This window comes from Peromyscus californicus, unplaced genomic scaffold (genome assembly GCF_007827085.1).
Source record: "Peromyscus californicus insignis strain IS unplaced genomic scaffold, ASM782708v3 Scaffold_5__1_contigs__length_169319896, whole genome shotgun sequence".
NCBI classification, from domain to species: Eukaryota; Metazoa; Chordata; class Mammalia; order Rodentia; family Cricetidae; genus Peromyscus; species Peromyscus californicus.
This window is the reverse complement of record NW_026294573.1, coordinates 1,451,310-1,475,089: the sequence shown is the minus strand read 5'-3', so window position 1 is coordinate 1,475,089 and position 23,780 is coordinate 1,451,310. Positions and strand designations below refer to the sequence as shown.

At 50.7% G+C, this 23,780-nt stretch overlaps 1 protein-coding gene across 3 annotated transcripts in view; it reads right to left on the bottom strand.

Moving 5' to 3' along the window:
- Positions 1-21,295, bottom strand: part of LOC128096674 (tumor necrosis factor receptor superfamily member 14-like) — a 34,458-nt gene extending 13,163 nt beyond the window's left edge. Inside the window, exons 1-8 of one of the 3 annotated variants that reach the window (XM_052716535.1) lie at positions 12,143-21,295; positions 11,260-11,368; positions 10,690-10,815; positions 10,435-10,590; positions 9,478-9,568; positions 8,291-8,451; positions 7,592-7,623; positions 6,662-7,441 (exon numbers count right to left, since the gene is read on the bottom strand). In XM_052716535.1, the coding sequence (XP_052572495.1) occupies positions 7,343-7,441; positions 7,592-7,623; positions 8,291-8,451; positions 9,478-9,568; positions 10,435-10,590; positions 10,690-10,815; positions 11,260-11,368; positions 12,143-12,247 (879 nt within the window). In that variant the 5' untranslated portion in view covers positions 12,248-21,295 and the 3' untranslated portion in view covers positions 6,662-7,342. Of the gene's footprint in view, positions 1-6,661; positions 7,442-7,591; positions 7,624-8,290; positions 8,452-9,477; positions 9,569-10,434; positions 10,591-10,689; positions 10,816-11,259; positions 11,369-12,142 lie in introns of those variants that run through there. The other 2 variants (XM_052716536.1, XM_052716537.1) reach the window with 2 other exon arrangements.
- Positions 21,296-23,780: the final 2,485 nt, after the last annotated feature.

Sequence of the window (23,780 nt, the reverse complement as noted above, 5' to 3'; positions counted from 1 at the left end):
TGGGCCTTCCCTGTAGTCGAGGCTCACTCTGTAGGCTCTACACAGGTACAGCAGGTAGGGCCTCTAGGACACAATGGCATGGTTCAGACCTAGTGTCTTAGCTACTGTTCTATTGCTCTGAAGAGACACATTAACCAAGGCAATTCTTATGTAAAAAGAAAGCATTTAACTGGGCTCTTGCTTACGGTTTCAGAGGTTTAGCCCATTGTCATCAGGGCTCTACAGCAGTAGCTAAGAGCTTTACATCCTGATCCACAGGCATTAGGCAGAGAGAGAGAGACTGGGCCTGGTATGGATTTTTTGAAACCTCAAAGCCCACCTCCAGCAACAACCTCCTCCACGTGTCCTAATCCTTCCAAACAGTTCAACTGGGGACTAAGGATGCAAATATATGAGCCTATGGGGGCCATTCTCAATTCAATTCAGGCTCTCCCTGCACCAGCAAGGGGTAAGAGAGCCAGTCTGGTGTGCAGGAGGAGGCTCTGCCCCTGAGTTGGGACAGCAGACTATGAAGTGGGCACTTGCAGCTACAGCCAACAAGCTATGATTGTCTCATGCCGGGCCTCACCACCTACAACAAAGAATGGGGTTCCTGTGGTCACATGGCAGCTGCTCCTAGCTCAGGAGCTGAAGTTGTCAGGAGGCCACATGCCTGTGTAGAACCACTCTGTTTCCCCAATGAGGCTATGGTGCAGCTATCTCCTCCCCAATAAAGCAACCTCTCCTGGAGAGAGAATGGGGGCTTTGGAGGCCAAGGGAATCAAGGAAATTGAGATGGCCTGGGAAGATCCTAGCATGCTAAGGTTCACACGGCCCCTTCTCAGGATTATTAAAGCAGTGGTAATAAGTGGGGAGAGGCGGTTCGCTGGCCAGTCAAGAAGTTTACAAGTAGAGCATAGCACTCCAGGAATGTGGCCTTCCTGAGCTGTCGCTCATGTGGGGGTAGGCTTTTCACTAATGCAGCTGACTTTGAGTTGTTCATGCTCTGTAAGTGACCAAAAAAAAATGCACTAGTTCTCTAAGCTAGACCTAGATAGTGTCCTTTTTTTTTGGGGGGGGGGGTGTCTACCTGGGGTAACTAATTTGCTCATGTCTCCTAGACAAAAGTCACACAATACATGAAGAAGAGAAGCTGGGCTGAAAACCCAGCACTGTGGCCTGAGGCTGCCCTGTCCTCTAGCCATGCACCTGAAGTGACAGCACAGTCTTGTCCTGTGGCCTGTCTCAGTGCAGACACTACCATGATGCAGGCTGGTCAGATCACAGATCAGGGGAAACCACCATTGAGAAGCAGGCTTGCTACAGCCCTTCCCCCACGCCACACAGGGCCACCTGGGGAAGCCCCAGGGTTGATCAGCAAGCAGAAGGGGCAAGGTGCCGACAGGTGAGAGCCTTCATGTGGTTTCCATGGGGAAGGCCAGACAAGGCCATTCAGCGGGCCTAGGCTTGGTTGGCTTCAGGGCCAGTCTGAGCTCTCAGGCTCTGGGGACCATTGGCCTGAGGTATAAATGCCTCCTAGGGGAGGTGAAGGGTGGTGTGACTGTAACTAACCTGGAGGAGAGGAAGGTGTTCTAAAGACTAATTTTGTTCCTCACGTTGACTCTCAGACTAGTGAAACAGGGACCCCAGGGGACTAGAATTGCCCCAGAACTCAGACTGTGAGAAAAGAAAGCCTAAAGCTTGGGCCAGCCAGAAGGGAAACTTCTGGAGACTCCCAATTTGCCAGACCACTTTACAGGAGAGGCAACGATGAATCTGTGGCAGGTGGGACCATGGCTTAACAGGACTACTTAAATGCATAACTCAGGCCTCTGCTTTACCTCCACCTGGGGTCAGGAGTGGAAAGATGGATTTGGAAAGGTCACTGGATCTCTGTCCCTTTTCCCAGGGCGGCCATCTGCAGACTCCATCCACTCTGGTGATTCCTGCCCTTGCCACTTCCCAGGCTTCAGCTGACCTCGTCACCTTCCTTCCCACCTGCCCCTGTAGTGCCCTCTGGGCACTCAGTGCCTTCCCCTCCCCACAGTCCTGCTGATTCGGGGGGCCACACCTCACCCCTGGAACTTTTCAAAGGCAGCTCCTGTGAGGCCCCACAACTGGGGTGGGACCTGCAGGTTTTAGTGTCTTATATGGGGTAACCAGATATTTGTTCATATCTCCTAAGCAAACGTCACACAATACATGAAGAAGAGAAGCTGGGCTGAAAACCCAGCACTGTGGCCTGAGGCTGCCCTGTCCTCTAGCCATGCACCTGAAGTGACAGCACAGTCTTGTCCTGTGGCCTGTCTCAGTGCAGACACTACCCTGATGCAGGCTGGTAAGGCCTTCACTGCTTTTCACTATTAAGGTAGCTTTTTAAATTGTCTTCCCGGGGCTGGAGACGTGGCTCAGTGGTTAAGAGCACTGGCTGCTCTTCCAGAGGACCCAGTTTCAATTCCCAGCACCCACATGGCAGCTAACAACTGTCTGTAACTCCAGTTTCCTGGGATCTGACATCTTCACACCTATGCACATTAAATAAAGTTAAATAAATTACAAAAAAATAAATAAATAAAAATAAATTGTCTTCTCAAGGACGGGTATCCAAACCTGGCTTGTTATGGCACAGGCTGTGACTCTAAATCCAGCAATGCAATGGTTAATATTGATCATCATCTTGATGGGATGTAGAATCACCATGGAAACAAATGTCTAGGCATGTTTGGAAAGAGTTTCTAGATTGGGTTGATTGAGGTGGGAAGACCAGCCCTTGGGGTTGGTTGACACGTTAGAGGAGCAGCACCATTCCATGGGCAAGGGTTTTGGACTGAATAAAGAAAAGGCAAGCTGTGCATAACATCCATCACTCTGTGCTTCCTGGCTGCAGATGTGGTGTGAGCAGCTGCCTCCACTCTGTGCTTCCTGACTGCAGATGTGGTGTGAGCGGACGCCCCCACTCTGTGCTTCCTGACTGCAGATGTGGTGTGAGCAGCTACCTCCACTCTGTGCTTCCTGACTGCAGATGTGGTGTGAGCGGCTACCTCCACTCTGAGCTTCCTGACTGCAGATGTGGTGTGAGCAGCTACCTCCACTCTGTGCTTCCTGACTGCAGATGTGTGAGCGGACGCCTCACGCAACTGCTTTCATGACTTTCCCACTGTGATGAATGCTGCTCTCAAACTAGGAGCCAAAGTAAACCCCTCTTCCTTAGGTTGCTTCTTGTCAGGAATTTGGTCCAAGGAATGAGAAAAGTAACTCACGCAGGTGGGCTTCAGCTTAGTTAGTCTGAGCATAAGTTGCAAACTTCCCTGTCACTGTTTCCTGAATCCAGGAGTTGGCTCTTCTTGAAAGCGTAAGTGAGGCTCCAGATGTCAAACCATCAGAATAAAAGCATGTTTGGAACAGGTATCTTGTGTGGGCAGCTGGTACAAAGAAGATCACCCTCAGGGTCCCATTGCCCCTCTCATGGAGCCTGAGTAAATGTGGCTTGAAGAGACTGGTTCTGGGGACCACTAGCTCCAAGTGGATCTAGACTGGGCATCTCCAGAGTTCTCTACAGCTTCAGACAGCCATCTCAAAGAACACTAGAAACACAGTGCCACACAGCTTCCCCAGGCCTCCTTTTATTCAGGTGGATGTGAATTCTGCCTCTGATTGGTTGAGCATGCATGCCCTGTCCTGCTGTAGGAGGGCAGAGGGCAGAGAGAAGAGGGCTGTGCAAGAAAGCAATGGTCTCAGGGTCCTGCTCATGTCTCTGTTTTCTGAAGTTTTAAGCCCACCCATTCTGACAACATCAAAAAGTGCAATGCTCAGGCCCCCCTGTGCCCAAACCTTCTTAAAAACCATTCACCCACCTCCGATAATTCTAATGTCTCTTTTGTTAATTCAAAGCTCCATTATTAGGTGCTGTTCTAGGGCAACCTGGCCCCTGTATTTGGAGACCAGGCCCTAGATACAGTCAGAGCAAAGTCAGGGGCCAACAGATCGAGAACAATACAATGGGCACTTTTCTGGGGACTTACAGACAGACTATGGGCCTGAGTGGCAGAACACTGATCCCTGCAACTTATGTCAGAATGAAGAGTTCAGAAAGCGATCAGGACAAAAGTGACTTCAATCAAGCCTGGTCCACCTTATTTGTCTCAAGCTTACACCAGGAGCATCAAGCACACTCCGGGTGCTGATAGCACAAAGTCCCCACAAAAGGCTCCATGTTGCACTCTAATAGTTCCATCTCCTTTCGTTGCTGGGAGACTATCTGCTGAAAACAGACCAGGTAGGTCAGTGGCTACTGTGTCAGAACTACTATAGTTAAGACTCAGGAAGGCTGCATTAGGCCAAGCTGCATCCGTGCATGCACTTAAAGTTGGTATGATTCTTTGGTGGACAGAGTCCTCTGTGTTACTGGAAGCTTTTTTCATGATCACCAGGTTCCTGTTCCGATGTCCTCTTTGTGAGACATTAATGCAGGCCTGTTCTACAATCTAATTACGATCCATCTGTATCATGGCAAATAATGACAGGCACTTGTACAACCTGCCTATCTCTTCTTCATAACTCAACTTCTTTAACCTCAAGCATTAATACACAAGTTCTTCCATATGTTCCACAGGCTAATGAGTAGGTAAGTAGCAAGATTATAAGGGATAAAGAAGATAGATAGATAGATAAAAGATAAGAAAAGATAGATGATAAAGAGATGAGATAGATGGATGATAGATACATAAATGAGAAAGATAATATAGATATTGTGGTTGTTTGAAGGAAAATGGTCCCATGGGCTCATATTTTTGAATGCTTAGGCCCCAGTTAGTGGAACTGGGAAGGATTAGGAGGTGTGGCCTTATTGGAGGAAGTGTATCTCTGGAGGTGAGCTTTAAAAACCCACATCAAGACCAATCTCTCTTTCTGTCTGTCTCTTTCTGTCTCTGTGTCTGTCTGTCTGTGTCTGTCTATCTGTCTCTGTCTCTGTCTCTCGCCTGCCTGTGGTTGAGAACATAAAGTTCTCAGCTATTGCTCCAGTGTCGTGCCTGTCTGCTTCCCGTCGTGATGACTAACCCTTTGAAACTATGAGCAAGCCTCAATTAAGTGCTTCCTTTTATAAGTTGCTTTGTTCCTGGTTTCTCTTCACAACAATAGAACAGTAACTAAGAAAGAGATGTAATGATAGATATACAGAGCTGTGACATGCAGCATCAACGAGACTATCCGTTGCAGTGGCACATACCTGAGGGAGATACTTCGAGGAGGAAGGATGTGTTTCAGCTCACCGTTTCAGCAGTGTCCATGATCACTGGCTCCATTGCCCTGAGTGTTTGGTGTGGCAGAGGTCCATAATAGATCTGTATGATACAGCAGAGCTGCTCCCTCCACAGCAGCCAGGGAGCAGAGAGGGAATGCTGTTGCTCGTGGGCTCCTTTCTCCCTCTTCTTCCATCTGGACACACCCCATGGGATGGCTGTACCCACGCTCAGGATGGGAATCTCCCCTCAGCAAACCATCTCCGGAGATGCTCCACAAGTGCACCTTGACCTCAAAGACACTTCTGAACTCAGTCAAAGTTGACCACTGGGCACCTCAGGATGGGCACACTTAGCCACAGTCTCAACTCCTAAACATTATTTTTTAATAAATGCAAACAGTTATTTGGAGAACTGATTCCAGGACTGAGGCAAAGAGACAAGTGAGCCTGCAGCACAGCCCCTGGCTTCACGGCAATAACTCCCATGGAGTGATGTGAAATGTTCAAAGAATTCTATCGGTACACTGGGGCTGGAAAACATGGCAGTGATGGATGTCTACATAGACAAGGCATGTAACAAAAATATTTATTTCTTATAACAAGTAGAAAAGAGACAAATACAAATGTAACTTTAGAAAATCATTCTGAGGATGGGGGAATGGTTCAGTCACTAAAGTGTTTGTCCCACAGCATAGGGACATGAGTTCTTGAACCTGAGTTCATCCCCAGAGCCCCCTTAAAAAGTCCAGTGTAGTGCTCTGTGCCTATAATCCCAACTCTGAGGAGACAGAGACAAGGGCTCAGTGGTAGGTTAGTCTAGCTGAATTGGTGAGCCCCAGGCTGGCTCAAGATGGTTAGCCACTAAAGGAATAACACCCCAAATTGACCTCTAGCCTCTATAGCATATATGTACACACACACACACACACACACACACGCACTCACAAACCCCACACCACACCAAAAAGAGAAGAAAAAAAGCCAGGAGGTGGTGGCGCACGCCTTTAATACCAGCACTTGAAAGGCAGAGTCAGGCGGATCTCTGTGAGTTCGAGGCCAGCCTGGTCTACAGAGTGAGCTCCAGGACAGGCACCAGAACTACACAGAGAAACCCTGTCTCAAAAAAAAAAGCAGAGAGAGAGAGAGAGAGAGAGAGAGAGAGAGAGAGAGAGAGAGAGAGAGAAAGGGAAGGGAAGGGAAGGGAAGGGAAGGGAAGGGAAGGGAAGGGAAGGGAAGGGAAGGGAAGGGAAGAGAAGAGAAGAGAAGAGAAGAGAAGAGAAGAGAAGAGAGGAGAGGAGAGGAGAGGAGAGGAGAGGAGAGGAGAGGAGAGGAGAGGAGAAAAGAGAGGAGAGGAGAGGAGAGGAGAGAGAGAGAAGAGAAGAGAAGAGAAGAGAAGAGAAGAGAAGAGAAGAGAAGAGAAGAGAAGAGAAGAGAGAGAAGAGAAGAGAAGAGAAGAGAAGAGAAGAGAAGAGAAGAGAAGAGAAGAGAAAGAGAAGAGAAGAGAAGAGAACAGGAAGTGGTCTTGGCCCAGCCTGGAGGCCCACAGAGGTAATTGCAATTTCTTTAAAGGCTGAGGTAGAGGGTCAAGTTTGAGGCGTGTTGGAGACACAGAATGAGTCCGGAGTGGGCCCAGACAATTTCACACGACTCTGCCTGAAAACAACAGGGAGAAGAGTGCTGGGACACAGCTCAGTGGTGAAGCGCTTGCCTGGCGTCTCCCTAGGTGCACCCCAGACCCAGGAGGCAGTGCTCACCAGCCCACCAGCTGAACAGGCCTAGGATTAACATATCAAGGACAGGCAGAGGCCCAGGGTTTAGACTGAGCTGTTCTGAGCTGATTGGAAGAACCAGGCAGTAGGGTCAATGGTAGCTGTCATTGATACTGGAGGTTTTGGGTCATCACCTCCCAGGATTTGGATGGAGGGGCACATGGTAGCAGATGAGAAAATGAAAAGGCCCCTGGACCCCCATTTGACAGTAAGAATGGCAAAGCAAACTCCTTGACTCTGAGCCAAAACCACATCTCCACTGCTGTATGTCCTGGCGCTGGAGCAGCCCAGGGCAGCGGCCATACTCCACAGGCATATGGAAGTTTCCCTCTAGGGCCTCCTAGGTGTCTTGTCATCCAGAATTCACAGGGTTGAAAGCTGTCTCCTCCTCAGTCACAGCAAACCCAACCTCGGTGACTGGAAACTTGACAGTGCTCTCTTGTTTCTGCCCCTGTCAGAGAAACCCAGACTGAAGTCCTGCCTCTCAGGCACCAAGCTGCATAGTTCTTGGGAACATGCAAAGCTCAGCATAGACCAAGGAGTTGAGTCCTTCATCCTGTTGGGACCTCCTCCCCCAATCCAAACACCTCTAGAATGATACCTGCAGGAGCTCCAGTCCCTGGGCCCCCGGTCCTGTAACACAAAGACATCAGGTCATGGGAGAGGCTGATGCAAGACTGGCAATGGAGAACCCAGATTCTGCGATTCCAGCTATGTGGTCTACCCCCAGAGTCTGGGCTTCTCTAGAGAAGTGGGCTTTGGACATGTGTCAAGTCCCACAGGAGGCCCACCAGGTCTGCCCACCTTCCTAGAGGCCAAAGTCAACCACTCACTTACTTCACAGAGTTGGGGTTCGCTCACTCCCATGAGTAGGGAATGGGGATGGACTGCCTTACCCACCTACACTGGGAACACCAGGGGTGAGCACACAGGAGTATGCTTCCTCACTGCCAAGAGTGTAGCCTGTTTGGCCCTTGGTGTTCTTTTTGGCTTCCCTGAACCATGGCCCAGAGCTTCCCAGACCCAAGCTGATCTGCAAGCTGGTCTCTTGGTACCCTGCTCAGCACAGCATGGCTAAAACAGAAGAAGACTGAACAATGAGGAAGGAGAGAAGGAAGGGAGCGGGGAGGGGGAGAGAGAAGAGGGAAAAATGGGAGGGCCCCAGACAGGCCACCTGACGGCTGGGTTCCGGGGACAGCCTCTACCACTAGCCATTGTGCAAAGAGGGACCCAAACCCTGCAAGGACCCTTGGGATCCCTCCTGGGGTCCTGAGCCCTCACAGGATGGGGTATTGCTCACTGGTGTGTGGCCTTTTTCTTCTACTGTAGATGTAGACTATTAAGACAGCTGCCAAAAGGCCCAAAAGGATGAAAATAACGTAGAAAGGCCACGAGAAGGAGCAGGTGACATCTGTGCTGCTGGTCCCATGTTCCACTTCTTTCTGAAACAATGCATTGCACCTAGGAGAGAGCAGCCAGAGGACTTGGTGGGGGACCTAGGCCGTGGGGACAGGTCAGCAGACTGGGCACTGCGGTGGGCTAAGGCGAGGCCCATGAACCCAGAACCACTCAGGTGGTCAACAGCTCTGAGATAGGGCTGAAGTCTGTCACAGTCTTCAAGCCCTTTATGGGTAGACAGAGAGAGGGAAGAAATAAGAAAAAAAGGGAAGAGGAGCAAGGAGCATGGCAGAAATGGCAGCGAAGAGCAAGGGACACGGGGGGGGGGGGGGGGGGGGGGGGGACACTTGATAGTGACTGAACCGACAGTGGTGAAGAGAGACTGAGGATGGGCTGCTGCACCCTTCCCCAGGGAAGCCACACCTGACCACCCAAGGAAACATAGCAACACTCAGAGACCCTCAGTTCCCAGGTTAGCTCTAGGGTCTGGGACCCACATTTAAAGAGGTCCTGGCTCAGGTAGAGAAGGGACCTCACCTGAAGTGGTTTGAATGAAAATGGCCCCCATAGGCTCACAGTGGCACTAGGAAGGAGGTGTGGCCTCCTTGGATTAGGTGTGGCTTTGTTGTGTCACTGGGGGCAGGCTTTGAGGTTTCTTCCTGCTGCCTACTGATCCAGATGCAGAACTCTCAGCAACCTTTCCAGCACCATGTCTGCCTGCAGGCCATCATGCTTCCTACCATGATGACAATGGACTAAACTAAACCTCAGAACTCTAAGCCAGCCCCAATTAAATGTTTTCCTTGATAAAAGTTGTGATGGTCATGGTGTCTCTTCACAGCAATAGAAAGCCTAAGACAATTATGCCCACATCCGTAACTCCTGGGTGCCACATTCATAGGGTGGGAACTGGCCACAGACTGTGGCTTCCTTCCTAAGGCCCAGTGATCTCTGAGAACACAGGCTCCCACGTGTTGTCCTGCATTGGGGTTTCAGACTGCTGCCTATCAAGGTGCAGCTCTGCTGGCTTTGGGCACTCATCTTCCAGAGGAACAGAGTAATTCCCTCCCCGGGGTGTAGGTCACCTACTTGGTCCAGGGCAGACATTCCTCCCGAGTCCCTCCAGGTGAGAAGGTCCCTATCAGGCAGTCAGCACATACAGTGTCCTGGCTGTAATTACCTGAGGGTCAGAGAGAGAGAAGCAGAAAACACTGGGCTCAGGCTTGCAGGGAGCTAGGCTTCCTGGGGGTGGGGCCTGGGGTCTGTGTGTTCTGGAGCCTTCCAACACATAATGCTCTGTGGCTAGTAGAGGGAGCTGTGGTGGCAGATGATGCCCTAAGGACATGTGAGAGGCGCTGGGTAGTTCTAGCAGATCCTGGACAAGGAAAGAGCCTGACTGGATAATCCAGGGTTCCTTCTACCTTCACCCCATAAGCTCTTTTAGGTGTTCTGGTTAGACTCCAGATGGGCAGCAAAGACTGGCCTCACACTCACATCTGGTTAGTAGTGAGGTTGGCCTAGGTTACCCTCAAGTCAGGCTCCCTGCTAGGCATCTGAGGTGAGGCTGGATAGCTGAGGTTAGACCAGAAGTGGGAGCTACTGGGCCTGCTCCAGCTGCCCTCCCCTCTTCGGCCCTCTGTCCTCTTCCTGACTCTTACCAGAAAGCCTTTTCTCTGCCCTGAATCTCCCAGATTCCCTGCCCTCTCCTGCCTGCCCCTGCCCCTGCCCCTGCCCCTGTGCTTCTCCTGTCATCCGCTGCCACCTGGCCCCTCCTGTCTTTACTTTGATGTGTCTTCCCCAGCTCTCCCTCCTCTGCCCTCTCCTCTCACCCTCCCTGATCTACTGTCTCACCCTCCCTTCATCTGTCAGCCTATAGCCCTCTCTCCTCTCTTGACACCAGGACTTGTCTGGGGTGCGTGGCCTAGGGTTGGCCAAGGTTTCTGCTCCTTCTGAGATCCCTGAGCTGGAGGGTTTCTGGACACCAGGCAGCAGAGGCCATGGGACAAGAATGGCCTCAAAGGAGGAACCTACATTCGGCTAGCTCACCTCTCTTCAGGACCCTCTGTCCCCGAGGGCAGGTGGTGTGCGGCAAGCATGTAGAACAGTGGTCCCCCTCCTGGGTCTCACAGAAGTAGCCTGGACTGCAGCGGCACACAGTGTCCTCCCGGCTGGAGCACTCCCGCCAGGTCACTAGGCCCATGTCTGCCATCAGAGACAGGGTGATGAGAGCACCCATCCTCCAGCTGTCCCAGTGCACCAGGGCCTGCCTTCTGCACCGCCCACCTCCACAGGAGCTCCCACCTGGATCACAGACTCCGCAGGACAGACACTCGCTCAGGCCGTTTGCATGGGCAGTGTGTGTCTGTGGGGGACAGGGGGCACACACTGTGCCTGTCCACTCACTGCAGGCTTGCTTCACATGGTAACCTGCAGCCAGGACCCACAGTTCCTCAGTGGTGGAAGTAACCTGCAGAAGCCTACCCTGTACCCTCACCTGGAACTCCAGCAGGTGTGGCACCAACCGAAACAAAGCCCCACAGGACCCGTTGGCCCATCTGCCTTCTATGTGCCCTCTATGGGCAATTCAGAAGTTCACAATGTGGAACCTCCTAATTCACCCAGGACCAGGCCTGCTTATGTCTCAATCTCAGCCTCCCGACATGCTGGGCCTGCCCTATGCCCCAGGCCCACCCCACACAGTGCAGCAGCAAAGGTCCCAGAGGCTGAGGAGTACAGACTGCCAGGGGCTGTCCCTGGATTGAACACTGTACAGCCTGGATCAGCTGGGCCACTGGACTGAGGATCCAGAGGCCAAGAGACTCAGGACAGGGGCTTCCCGGGCACTGCACTGGCTCCCGGAGCTGCTCCTACCTGGGTTGCACATGGGACAGCACTCGTCCCCCACAGAATACTCCTCTTCTCTGCATAAGGGTTGGACAGAGAGACAGCACAGGACGTTCAAAAGGAAGACACACCACACCTGGGGGAGGGGATGAGTGTTGGAGGGGCGTTCTTCCCTCTGTCCCTGTGACTGCCTCCCCCAGGATGGCCCAGGGTCTCAGTTCATGCTCTGCTCTGTGCAGTGGGGTAGCAGCAGCCTCTCAGCTGGCAGTGTCCCTGTGGGACAGGCTCAGAGCCCACACCTGCTTAACCTCCCTTCTGCCTTCATTCTGGGCCTGATGGTGTAAGACCTGAGGAGGCAGCAGGGTCAGCTAGGGCTGGACTCAGAGACTCCAGCAGAGGGTGGGAACAGGCTCTTCAGGGTCCTAGGGGAGAGAGAGAGCAGCTGAGCCTGACTGCTGGTCAGAGTTGCCTCCTTGAGCAAACAGGAGAGACACCCTGGCTCCTGCTATTCTGCCCTGATGTCTGCCTCCACTGTACTTGTCCTCAGGGGCAGAGCTGCATAGGGTCGGCCTCTTGCTACAGGGCCTGCCCAGGGACTCTTCTAGGACATGGCCTGCCAAGGGCCACCACGTCCAGGGCACCACCACCTGCTCTTGAATGAGAGCCACAGCAGGTGTCTGTGAGTGGAGCCCCCTAGGGCCTGCCTGCCTGTAACCTCCCAACATGAGGTTGTCCTCAATCATCTCCAGAGATCTGGACACCCAGCAACAAAGAGCCCAGTGAGCTAGTGGCCCAGACAGAGCCAAGATAGCCGGTCTGGGGACAGGAAATGGCTGGGATGATCTGGCTGTGGCTGGAGTTGGGCTTGGGAGGACAGAGCTTGGAGACAGGAAAAGGCTCTGGGACTCACCAGGCTGAAGGTGTTGGCTGTGGGGGCCTGGCTCCAGGGTGAAGACCCCCATCCTGGCAGAGGTTCCATGTTCCTGATCAAGACACTGCAGGCCAGGAGCCCCATGGGCTCTGGGCCTCACACACACCCTCCTCGCCCATCAGCAAAAAGTGAAAATGAAAGAGAAATGCAGTCGGGTTCTGAGCTTTACAGATGAGCTGCACCAAGTAGATGGGGGTAGGAGGTGCTGGGAGTGCCCGCCCCAAAATATGAGATGGAGCCTCAGCCACAGAAGCAGTACAGGAACACGAACAAGTTCTCCTTTGTACAGTCCCAGCCTGAATATACACTCCATGGAAGTATGTCTTTCTCCCAGGGCACTGCAAATATCTTGGTGCTCACTTTGAGTTTTCTGACAGATAGACTGACAGCTGAACCTCAGCCTCAGGCAACTGAGAACTTTATCTATTGACCTTCCTCCCAACACACCCTTCACACAGAACCTTTGGCAACTGAGAACTTTATCTATTGACCTTCCTCCCAACACACCCTTCTCACAGAACCCTGCCCCAGGAGCTTCTAGTCACTTCCCAGTTACCATGTCAGGGATATTCCCCAACACCACTTGCCATTGCCCAGTTCCTCAAGCTACATACTTCTGAGTACATGGGGCCCTAGGAACAAGAGCCAGCCTTTATCCTCCAAGGGTGAAGCATGACTCCTTATTATCCTCAGGCAGGTTGTGGGCTTCCCCACCTGTCCCCTGAGAGGGAACAGGCAGAACAGTCTTATTTTCCTTCTGCAGATGTGGGTGAGATTTCTCACTACAAAGTAATATGCTGGGCCCCAGAGCCACCCTATTTGAGCATGAACCTCAGTAAGCCTGGAGGTGGGGGCATACTATAGACCTAGGCTCCAAAGAGGACTGAGCAACTCCAACAGAACACAGAAAATCAAATTCCTCAAGATCCTTCGATCTGTGCTGTTGGCTCCCTCGTCTCTACTGTCCGTTAATTAACCACATGTGATCATTCCATCTAACCAGATTGGTCACCATCCTCATAGGCTTGCTGGCATCCCAGTCCTGGGCTGGTTTTCCTCATATTCAAGTCTTGCCCATATCTAAAACACACCCTGTTCCGGGGAACACTGTGGGCCAGCCTAGAAGACACCTGGCTCGAACCCACCCACAGCTCTTTCTGGGTGCTGACTAGTTGTCCTAGTTTGGATTACTATTGCTATGATGAAACACAGTGACCAAAAACATCTTAGGAAGGAAAGGGCTTATTTGGCTTACACTTCCACATCACTGTTCATCACTGGAGGAAGTCAGAACAGGAACTCAAACAGGGCAGGATCCTAGAGGCAGGAGCTGGTGCAGAGGCCATAGAGGGGTGCTGCTTATTGACTCTTTGTCCATGGCTTGCTCAGCTTGCTTTCTTAGAGAATTCAGAACCACCAGCCCAGGGATGGCCCCACCCACAATGGGCTGGGCCCTCCCCCCATCAATTGCTAATTAAGAAAATGCCCAGATATTATGAAGGCATTTTCTCAGTTGAGGTTCCCTCCTTTCAGATGAGTCTAGCTTGTGTCAAGTTGACATAAAACTAGCTAGAACACTAGTCCACAGTCCTCCAGAATTCTACCCCAGAGGGATACCAAAGAGACTGCTGTATGTTACAGACAATGTTCCACACAGTCACCTGTGTGCCTCTACCTGTAGTAGACAGTGCAGGGTGGCCAGTCACAGGAAGTAAAAACAGGACATGAGGACAGGGACACCCCACTACAAAGTTCCTGGCACTACAAGCTATAGGCACTGGGGTAAGCCAGCATTGCCCAGATATCCCCTGCAAGGCTATCCACTGATAAGGGTCACAATGACTACAGCTACCAGTATCCTCAGGTCACAGTTGGAGACCCAAAGAGGAAAAGCCTGGTGCTAGCTAGGGCAGTAGTGTTTCTAAATGGTCATGAACAGAGGTGCCCTGTCAGGCTGAAGCTTCCCAGGCCTGGGGTCAAAGAGTTTTGCTGACCTCCACCTGGGTGAAGAGGTTGGCACTCCCAGTCTCTAAGGCTCTGAAGTGGGGGGCCAGACAGGGTCAGATTATGGGTGCCTGCATAATATTCTTACCACTCATATTCCCACCTTGTGCTCTAAGGCTCTGTGGTAGAGTGTACTCTTCCAGCTCCTGCTCTGGCAGCCCAACACAACACTGTGGGAGTTCCTATCGAAGAGAAGAGGCAGCCCCTGTACCCCATCCCACAAGTGAACCCTGAGAAAATGGCCAAAGCCCTACAGCTCACGGGTGCCTCAGAACACACAGAAGGCTCTGGGATGCTGGTATGTCTCCATGTCTCCTGGCTCTCAGAGACATGCCCCAGGATGGGGAGGACAGAGGATTCTGATGAGATCCCTGAACCCAGTACAGCCCCGCAAAAAAACCCACTAGGCTCCAAAGCCACTGTTCCCAGAAGATATACAATCAGAGACCATCACCAAATTGGGAAACTGGGACACAGTAAGAGACGGGAGTTACTGACACCATGTAGCACCTAGCTGAATGGGGAATGCCCAGTTGCTCGGCCCCTCTACCACCAGAGGCCAGCATAAAGGCCATGTGATATTTGCATGGATCTTGGCCTAAATAGCATGTCTTCTGTGAGACCCATTCCTGTTCCTTATAACTCTCCAACCTGTGTAGGATTACCTCACCACCTCTTGAATGAAAACTAGGGGTGACTAGCCACTCATTCAACCCAGGCCACCCTGTGCCCATCACCAGATAAGCTCTGTTCAGGCCCCCGTGACAATCCTGACAGCAAAGCCTGGACCCAGGTCTTACCCACCCCACCCTTAGAGCATCCTTTAGTGCCTGTCACCTGTTGGTTTCGGCCCCTTACTTCCCTGACAGATGGAGAGTTGCCAACATCCCTGGCTTTTTGCCTCCTGTCCCCATGTACACTAAGACCCCCAAGATCTCTTTAGCTGTCCTAGCCAGACTCTAAGCCTGGAGGCCCTGTGGCCAGTCTCCTGCTGGGTGCCCACCTGATCCAGGGAAGGCTGAGAGATTTTGGAGGTTATCCTGAGCACAGCTCTTCTCCCAACCGAAGACGGGGAACTAAAGCAGCAGTAGGTCTGATCACAGATACAGATACCCATGCTCTGACCTCCACAGGGACAGAGGACCCAAGCCACAAGTTTTCCCCAAATCCTATCCCTGTCATCTAGCCATCCTTTGAAGGACTTTGCCTAGTCCCAGCCTGACCTCTGCAGGGGCTGTCCATGCCTGCTGTCCCCCTGGTGCATTGACATCCCCCCCATCGGGGAAGTCTCAAGCATCTGGAATTTTCCCCTTAGTATTTCTTCTTTCTCTTGTTGGGAGGATGGGGAGTGAAGTGGAGGAAGCAGTTCTGATCTCAGTTCTGGGAGAGGAAGGTGAGATCACTCTCACGTTCTCACTCATTCACCGTGACGTCCAATGCCAAGCTTTCCTAGTGAGGGAACCCATTCTGAAAGCCTCAAGACTTTGTGCTCAAGACTGCTCTGGGATGTCCACGACAAACGAGATACTGAGGGATGAAGATGATGTAGAGGGAAGGGCATTCTCTGTTACGGGCACACATCGGACCGTCGGGTCCACTGTTGGTGAGGCGTGCCAGGTGCCATTAGTGACCACAGACACACTCTGCACTGAGAAAGCTGTGTGTTGTGTGGGGAGTGGAAAGAGTAGCTCTGAGGAACAGACTCTAAGGTCATCCAGGAGGCAACTGCTGAGAAGTAGGATGTGAGGAGGCTAACCACCAAAGACGGAGCAGTGTTGGGCTGGGTGAAAACAAGGAGGACTCCGCTCCAGCTGTCATGGTGGAGGTGGACTGGGCAGGGAGGCTAGCAGCTGCAAAGAGAACAGAGATCTAGAGTGTGCTGTACAGTCAGGTGCTGACAGAGATCAGCAGCCTGGGGCTTTCCAGGATTCAGACGCTGAGGCAGAAGCATGTGACTCCAGATCTTGGTCTCCGGCTCAGACTCTAGGTCCAAGCTCCAGGCTGCTGCCTCATATACTTGGCCACATCTCAGTCTGGTGTTCACAGTGGTCCTCTTATCTCCCCCGCCCCTGCTTACCTTTGTCCACCTTCCTCTGGGACTACCTAAAATCAGGGACCAGGACACCAACTGTCCACACCTGGCCTTCCTGGTCACCTATTATCAGTCTTGGGCTCCAGGAACCCACTTCCAGGGAAGTCCTTGAACCTGCTCCCTCCAGCCACGCTGTCCTGTCCTGAGCCCATAAATAGACCTCTCTCCACACAGGTGTCCAGGTAGTGCTCAGGAGTACTTTATAAGCCACAAGAGCACCCCAATCTCCTCTCTCCTTCACTCTTGGGTGCCTCTTACCAGCACATGCTCCTTGCCCACCCACAATCTGTGTCCACTTCTTCACTGCTCCATCCTCATGGCTCCTTGAGTCTCCAGTTCATCTTGTCTGCTTGCTAGCCCGAAGACTCCACTCTCCTCTCTAGCCTGTACACTCATCACTGGAGCTTCCCTGGCCCTGCAGTAACAAGGACACTCACAGCCAGCCTGCATGCATCCTCCCAGCCCTCGCAATAACCCTGGATCCTTCCAGTCTCCTGCCTCACACAGAGGCACCCTGAGACAGGCCAAGGTCTCAGCCCTGCAGGAGCAAAGAGGTTTCAGACATATGACATGTTGCCAGAGCTGAGCCTCTGCCCTGTACCACTCCTAGGACGGCTCAAGGAGACAGCCATAAAAGAGGACCGGTGGGAGGCTCCTCCTGTTTCCTGAATTATTGGACCCCCCCTAATGTGGTGATAATATGTTCCCCAATATATCATGCACCCTAATAAACTTATCTGGGGTCAGAGAACAGAACAGCCACTAGATATAGAGGCCAGAAAATGGTGGCACACATGCCTTTAATCCTAGCACTTCAGAGGCAGAAATCCGTCTGGATTTCTGTGAGTTCAAGGCCACATTGGAAACGGCCAGGCATGGTGACACACGCCTTTAATCCCAGGAAGTGAGCCTTTAATCCCAGGGAGTGATGGCAGAAAGCAGAAAGGTATATAAGGCGTGAGGACCAGAAACTAGGCTGGTTAAGCTCTCAGGCTTTTGAGCAGCAGTTCAGCTGAGAGTCATTTGGATGAGGACTCAGAGGCTTCCAGTTTGAGGAAACAGGATCAGCTGAGGAACTGGCGAGGTGAGGAAGCTGTGGCTTGTTCTGCTTCTCTCATCTTCCAGCGTTCACCCCAATACCTGGCTCCAGGTTTGTTTTTATTAATAAGATCCTTTAGGATTCATGCTACACCCTGACCTTCTGGAGGGAATTGGATCTAGGAAAGAGCCATGGTCACTGATCCATGGCCATTTCTGGGAGCCACAAGAGACCCTGGGCTCCCAATTGGCCAGGCATGGGCAGCAGCTGTCTTCCACAGAGAGGGAAAGGGGCGTCTGTGAAAACAGGGGTTGAGGAAGGCAAGGTGCTCATCTTGGGAAGGAGAGGCAGAGCACTCCCTGGAGAAAGCTACCTGAAGGTTAACACTGGCCACCCCGTGAGGACCAAGAGGACAGCATATTGCCCATTGGAACTGCCCATGAGGGAAACCTGTCTGGAAAATTGTTTGTAAGTAAGTAGGGAGTAAATCAACCCCCAGTTTGATTCAGAAATAGCCAAGCATGAGGAATGTGTGCAGCGATGGTGGATACTAGATACTGGAAACAGTCCTTGCAAGGGAGGGAGCGGCCCCTCAGAGCCAGTAAGGACACGCCCAGACACCAAGTCTCAGCTCAAAGGACATTTATTACCCTGGAAGGGCAAAGGCGGTGGGAAGCTGCCTGTGGGTTGGGCAAAGGCAGACAGCCAGCAGCAGGCAGGAAGCAGGTGTTTTTTGCAGGAGTGGATTTTTAGGGAGAAGAAGGTGGAGTCTGTGCTAGGGTGACTTGGTAAGTCCTGATTGGACAGATCAGCCAGGATAGCTGTATAATGAATTGTGATTGCTGGACTTTGGTATTTAGACTCAGGAATGAGTCAGTAGCCATGGGGCTAGCTTTAGAATGTAATCTAACTGTTTTTTGTTTTTTTTGTTTTTTTTTTTGGTTTTTCGAGACAGGGTTTCTCTGTGTAGCTTTGCGCCTTTCCTGGAACTCAATTTGGAGACCAGGCTGGCCTCGAACTCACAGAGATCCGCCTGGCTCAGCCTCCCAAGTGCTGTAATCTAACTGTTTTTAGCAAGGGAGAGAGAAGGGGAAAGGGCAAAATCTGTCAGCACCATGTCTGCCATGCTCGGGACTGTTGGGGAGCTCTTCAGTGCACATGCTCGTCCAGACAGAACTGGTAGAGTCTGGCGTGATGGCACATACCTGTCCCAGCACTCTGGATGCAGACAGGAGGATTGTGAGTTCAAGGCCAGCCTGGACTACATAGAGAACCTCCCCCACCCCCAACTATGGTGATATTTTATTTGTGCTGAAATGTGATTTTATTTGTATGTTAATAAAGTTGCCTGGGGATCAGAGCTAAGAGCAAGCCATTAAGCAGAAGTCTGGTAGTGGTAGCACACGCCCTTAATCCCGATCATATGGCAGGCAAAATCTCTGTGTGTTCAAGGACACAGCCAGCGTGGTGACAGACACACACCTTTAATCCCAGTACCAACCATAGAGACCTGGAGGTCTGTATAGACAGGCAGTGACAAAGAAGTCATGTGGTTGGGTTTACAGCCAATGAAAAGGCAGAACAGAAAGGCAATAAAATGACAGGACACAGAAAGAAGGTCTCTCTCTCAGGGGAAGGACAGCAGTGATAAGATAAGGTGATCTTAGCTCTTGGCTACTGCTGGATCTCTGGTCTTTTAACTCTTTATTTGGCTCTGTGTTTCTTATTTAATAAGACCGTTTAGAATTACATCTACACCCAACACACACACACAAAGAGATCCTGTCTCCAAAAAGGAAACAAAGAAAGAGGAAAGAAAAGTGGTTAGTTTGAAACTGAAAATACATGAATCAACTGTTTTTAAAAATTGAGCAATATGAAAAAGCATGAGCCTCAAGACAAGAGTCACAGGACTCACAGGTCAGCATTAGTAGGGCCTTGTGGTCTCTGCACAGAGGCCTGGATGTGATGATGCCTTGCTGGGTTGACAAGGCAGGGCTCAGAGATGCTTAAATCATGCTCAAAAGGGAGGGAACAGTGGTCTGCTATGTGTTCTGGGTGCTCTCCTGAGCCCTGAACAGCAAGCCACTGGAAAGTGGTGGGATGTAGGTCTCTGACTTGAGAGAGCTCCCAAGAGCTGGTGTGGGACTTCTTTGGGAGTACCTTGGGCAGCCAGTGAGCCCTGGAAAGGCCAGGGCTTAGGGAAGAGTCCTAGAGAAGAACCACAGGAATGCTGCTGTAACACAGAGCACAGCTGCAGGGAGAGCAAAGTGAGCACCAAGCACTCCAGCACAAGGCGCAGCATCCCTCAGAGGAGGCACCTCCCCGCCCCGAAAAAACCCAGGTCAGCAAGAGCTCAAAATGGTGTCTAACGTTTGCCTGAAAATTACTAGTCATCTACAGAACAGAAAAATGGGACTGGACCCGGGAGATTAGACCTCATACTGCCTGTCACCAGAAGGCCAATGTGCAGATACAGGATGTTATACTTAATTTAGAGAGCTGGCTATCTGAGAAGGCAGCCTTCTAAGACTGGAAAGATGGACCAGAGTTCAGTTCCCAGCACCCACACTGGACAGTCCTCACTACCTGCAACTTTAGCTCCAGAGAATCTGATGCTCTTGCCTGGCTTCCATGAACACCTGTACTCATGTGCACATACCTACACACATACACATAAATAAATGATAAAATAAATCTTAAAAAAAAAGAGTAGAAAAAAAGAGGAACAAATTGGGTTCATAATCTCAGTATTGGGGGGAGGGGCATATAAAAGAAGGTTCCAGGCCAGCCTGAGCTCCACAGTGGCTTCATGTAAAAATAGCAGTAATAGGGCTGGAGAGATGGCTCAGGGGTTAAGAGCACTGGCTACTCCTCCAGAGGACCTGAGTTCAGTTCCCAGCAATCACATGGTGGCTCACAACCATCTATAATGAGATCCAGTTCCTTCTTCCGGTGTGTAGGTGGAACACTGTATACATACTAAATAAATAAATATATAAAAATAAATAAATAACAGTAATAAAACAGTAATGAAAGCAAAGACACTGATGGTGTGTTCTGATACCCATAGCGCTGTAGTGAAATCCAGTATCTGGGATGGACCATAGGCCTGACTGTAAATGCCCAACCTGCCAAACCACGACAAGACATAGGAGAACATGTTTGTGACCTTGAGTGGGTAAGGGTGTCTTTGAGTTGATAGTAATCACACAAGCAGTGAGGGAAACGAGTGAAACTGGGCTTGTGAAGACAGAGGACGTCTGCACTTCAGAGTGTTGCTGAGGAAATGAGAGGCAAGCCACACGGGAGGGAAAAACCCTCACAGTATGTAAGTCACATAACCAAAACATGTTTTCAATTCATACAGTTTAATGAGAAGACAAACATGTTATTCAGTTTTCTGTCATGGTAACAAAATACCTGAGACAATCAGCTTTTAAAAAGGAAAATTCGGTCCACGACCGGTGTCCCTGCACCATTGAGGCTGTGCATCAGTGAGACTGAGCATCAAGGCTGAACTGCACCATGGAGGAGGGTGCTCACCGGACACAGATGAGAAGCAAAGAGAGTCTGGGGTCCCATGATTCCCTTTGAGGCCATGTTCCCAGGGACCTAACTTCCTCCCACCAGACTCCACCTCCTCCAGGTTCCCTTACCCCCAGTGTTGTCCCAAGCTGTGGCTTTGGGGAGCATTTAGACTCTAAACTGTAGCAACAAACAACCTAGTTGGAGTTTTTTTAGAGTTCTTGGTTTTATTTTGAAATTTTATTTATTTTTATTTTATATGTATGGGTGTTTTGCCTGCATGTACATATGTGCACCGCATGAGTGCTTAATGCCCACAGAGGCCAGAAGAATGCATCAGTTCCCCTGGGGCAATTGCAGATGGTTTCGAGCTGTTAATGTGGGTGCTGGGACTTGAATCCCAAGTCCTCTATAAGAGCAGTCAGTGCTCTTAACAGCTTGAGTCGTCTCTCCAACCCCAACAACCTAGTTTTCTCTCCTCCCTCTCTCCCCTCCCTCCCTCCCTCCCTCCCTCCTTCCCTCCCTCCCTCCCTCCCTCCCTCCCTCCCTCCCTCCCTCTCTTTCTTCCTTCTTTTCTTTTTCTGTGCTGGAACTGACTCTGTAAACCAGACTGGCCTCAAACTCAGAGACCCACCGGCCTCTGCCTCCTGAGTGCTGTGATTAAAGGCATGCACCACCACCACCTGGCTCAACCTAATTTTTCTTAACATTACAAAAAAAAAAAAAATCTAGCTAGGTGGTGGTGGCACGTGCCTTTAATCTCAGCACTTGGGAGTCAAAGGCAAGTGGATCTCTCAGAGTTGAAGGCCAGCCTGGTCACAAAAGTTCCAGAACAACCAAAGCTACACAGAAAAACCCTGTCCAAAAAAAAAAAAAAACAACAAGCAAAAAAATACAAGAGACACTCTATACATCATTAGCCATTAGGAAAATTCAAGTTCAAGTTAAAACCACAAGAGGGGCCTTTCCACCATTAGAAGGCTCTGGCCCAACCAAGCATCACAAGATGTGGAGCAATGAGAACTCTCGTTCACTGTTAATGGGACGCTAGATGGGACAACCACTTTGGACAATGGTGTGGTGAAATCTAGAGACACACATCATCTGTGTGAGCCGGCATTTCAATTCCCAGGTGCATAACCAAGTTAAACATGTATGCACACAAACATTTACGGACATCAGAAGCCAGGCTGGGAAGATGGCTCCATAGGTCAAGTGCTAGCTGCGTCTGAGTTCAGATCACTAGTACTCACATGAAAACCAGGCATGGTGGTATCTGTCTGGAGTTCCAGTACTGAAGGGTCAGAAATTAGACTGGTCCTGGGAGCTCAATGCCTAGCCATTCTAGTTAGAACAGCAACCTCCAGGTTCAGTGAGAAACCTTGTCTCAGAAAAATAGGGTAGAAAGTGATGGAGAAAAACATTCAGTGTCAACCTCTGTCCTACACACACACACACACACACACACACACACACACACACACACACACTCACTCACTCACAAAATTTTAGAGAAAAGTTGGTAACGACTCAATTCAGACCACCTGAGAATGGAAATGGTTTCGGTATCTTCCTCCCAGCAAAGGACAACAAGCTGGGGTCCTACTTCGCAAACAGGGCAGGATAAACTGTGGACACACATCACATGTGCTCTGAGCCCAAGCTGTGTGGAGGAGACAGACACAAAGGACCACATTATGTGATTGCACTTCAACAAAGCTCTGGGACAAGCAGAGCAATCGAGAGGGACAGAAAGAACCAGAAAGCATGTGACTGGAGTGGGGGTCATCTGAGCTGATCTGGTGGCCATGACAAGACAGCACAGATGGCACTTAAAAAAACAGTATTCAAGCTAGGTAGTGTGGCTATGCCAGCCCTTGTAGGTAGAGGCAGAAGGATCAGAAGTTCAAGGTAACTGGAAGCAGAAACAAGCAAAAGTCTGAGTTGAGGCCAGGCTGGTCTCCATAAGGAGTTCTAGGATAGCCAGGCTAAACAGTGAGACCCTGTCTCAAAAGAAAAAGAAATTGTTCAAGGTCATCTTTGCCTACATAGAAAGTTTGAGACCTGTCTGATCTACATGAGACTTTGACTCAAACATCTACTTCAATGGCAAAAAGAAGAAATATTCACACGTTCATAATCCTACAGGGTGCGAACTTGGCAAGGCTGGCCCCTCCGATGCATTCTTCCCAGCCACAGAGAGCACCTTCTGTGTGTTCACTGACATTCCTGGTGCCTCTAGCATGTCTTCAAGGTCACTCTAATGACCTTACTTAACTTTAATCCCCTAAAGTCCCATCTTCAGACAGTCTGGACATTGGGCTCAGAAGCCCTGTTCCCAGGAGTTAGGGAGATATCTCTGTCGGTAAAAGTAAAGTGTTTGCTGCACAAGTGTGAAAACTTGAGTTTGATTCTCAGAAACACCCACATCCACACCCCATAACTCACACACAAGGATGTGAACCTCCATGTTCTATGTCTGTAAGAGTTAATGTGTCTTCTCATCTGTGTCCTGAAAAATGCCAGACATGTCCCCCAGGGGGTTGATGGAGAGCATTGCAGCCCATTTTTGTTTCTACTTTCACTTCTGCCTGGCTGGAACGTCTCTGCCAGATATTGCCCCTTTACCAGAAAAGTATTTGCAAGTGATGGATGAACACTCATAGCCCTGTGAAGTCTGGACCACCAGGCAGACCCAAGAGGCCATGCTTTCCCCAGCAAGGACCCATTCGGGCATTAGAACCAGTTGCATAGCTCAACCCCACAGTCAGGCTTCTTCCCCCTCCCCATCCTACAGCGCTGGACTCGGGAATTCAAGTCTAGCCCTTTTCGCCAGAGGCCACCTCCAGGGCAGGACCATGGACATTCATATCTCCATGATTCCCAACAGCTGAAAAGTGGAACCAGCCAAGTGTCTGCCCTCTGGCAAGTAGATAACAAAATCCTACTGTGAA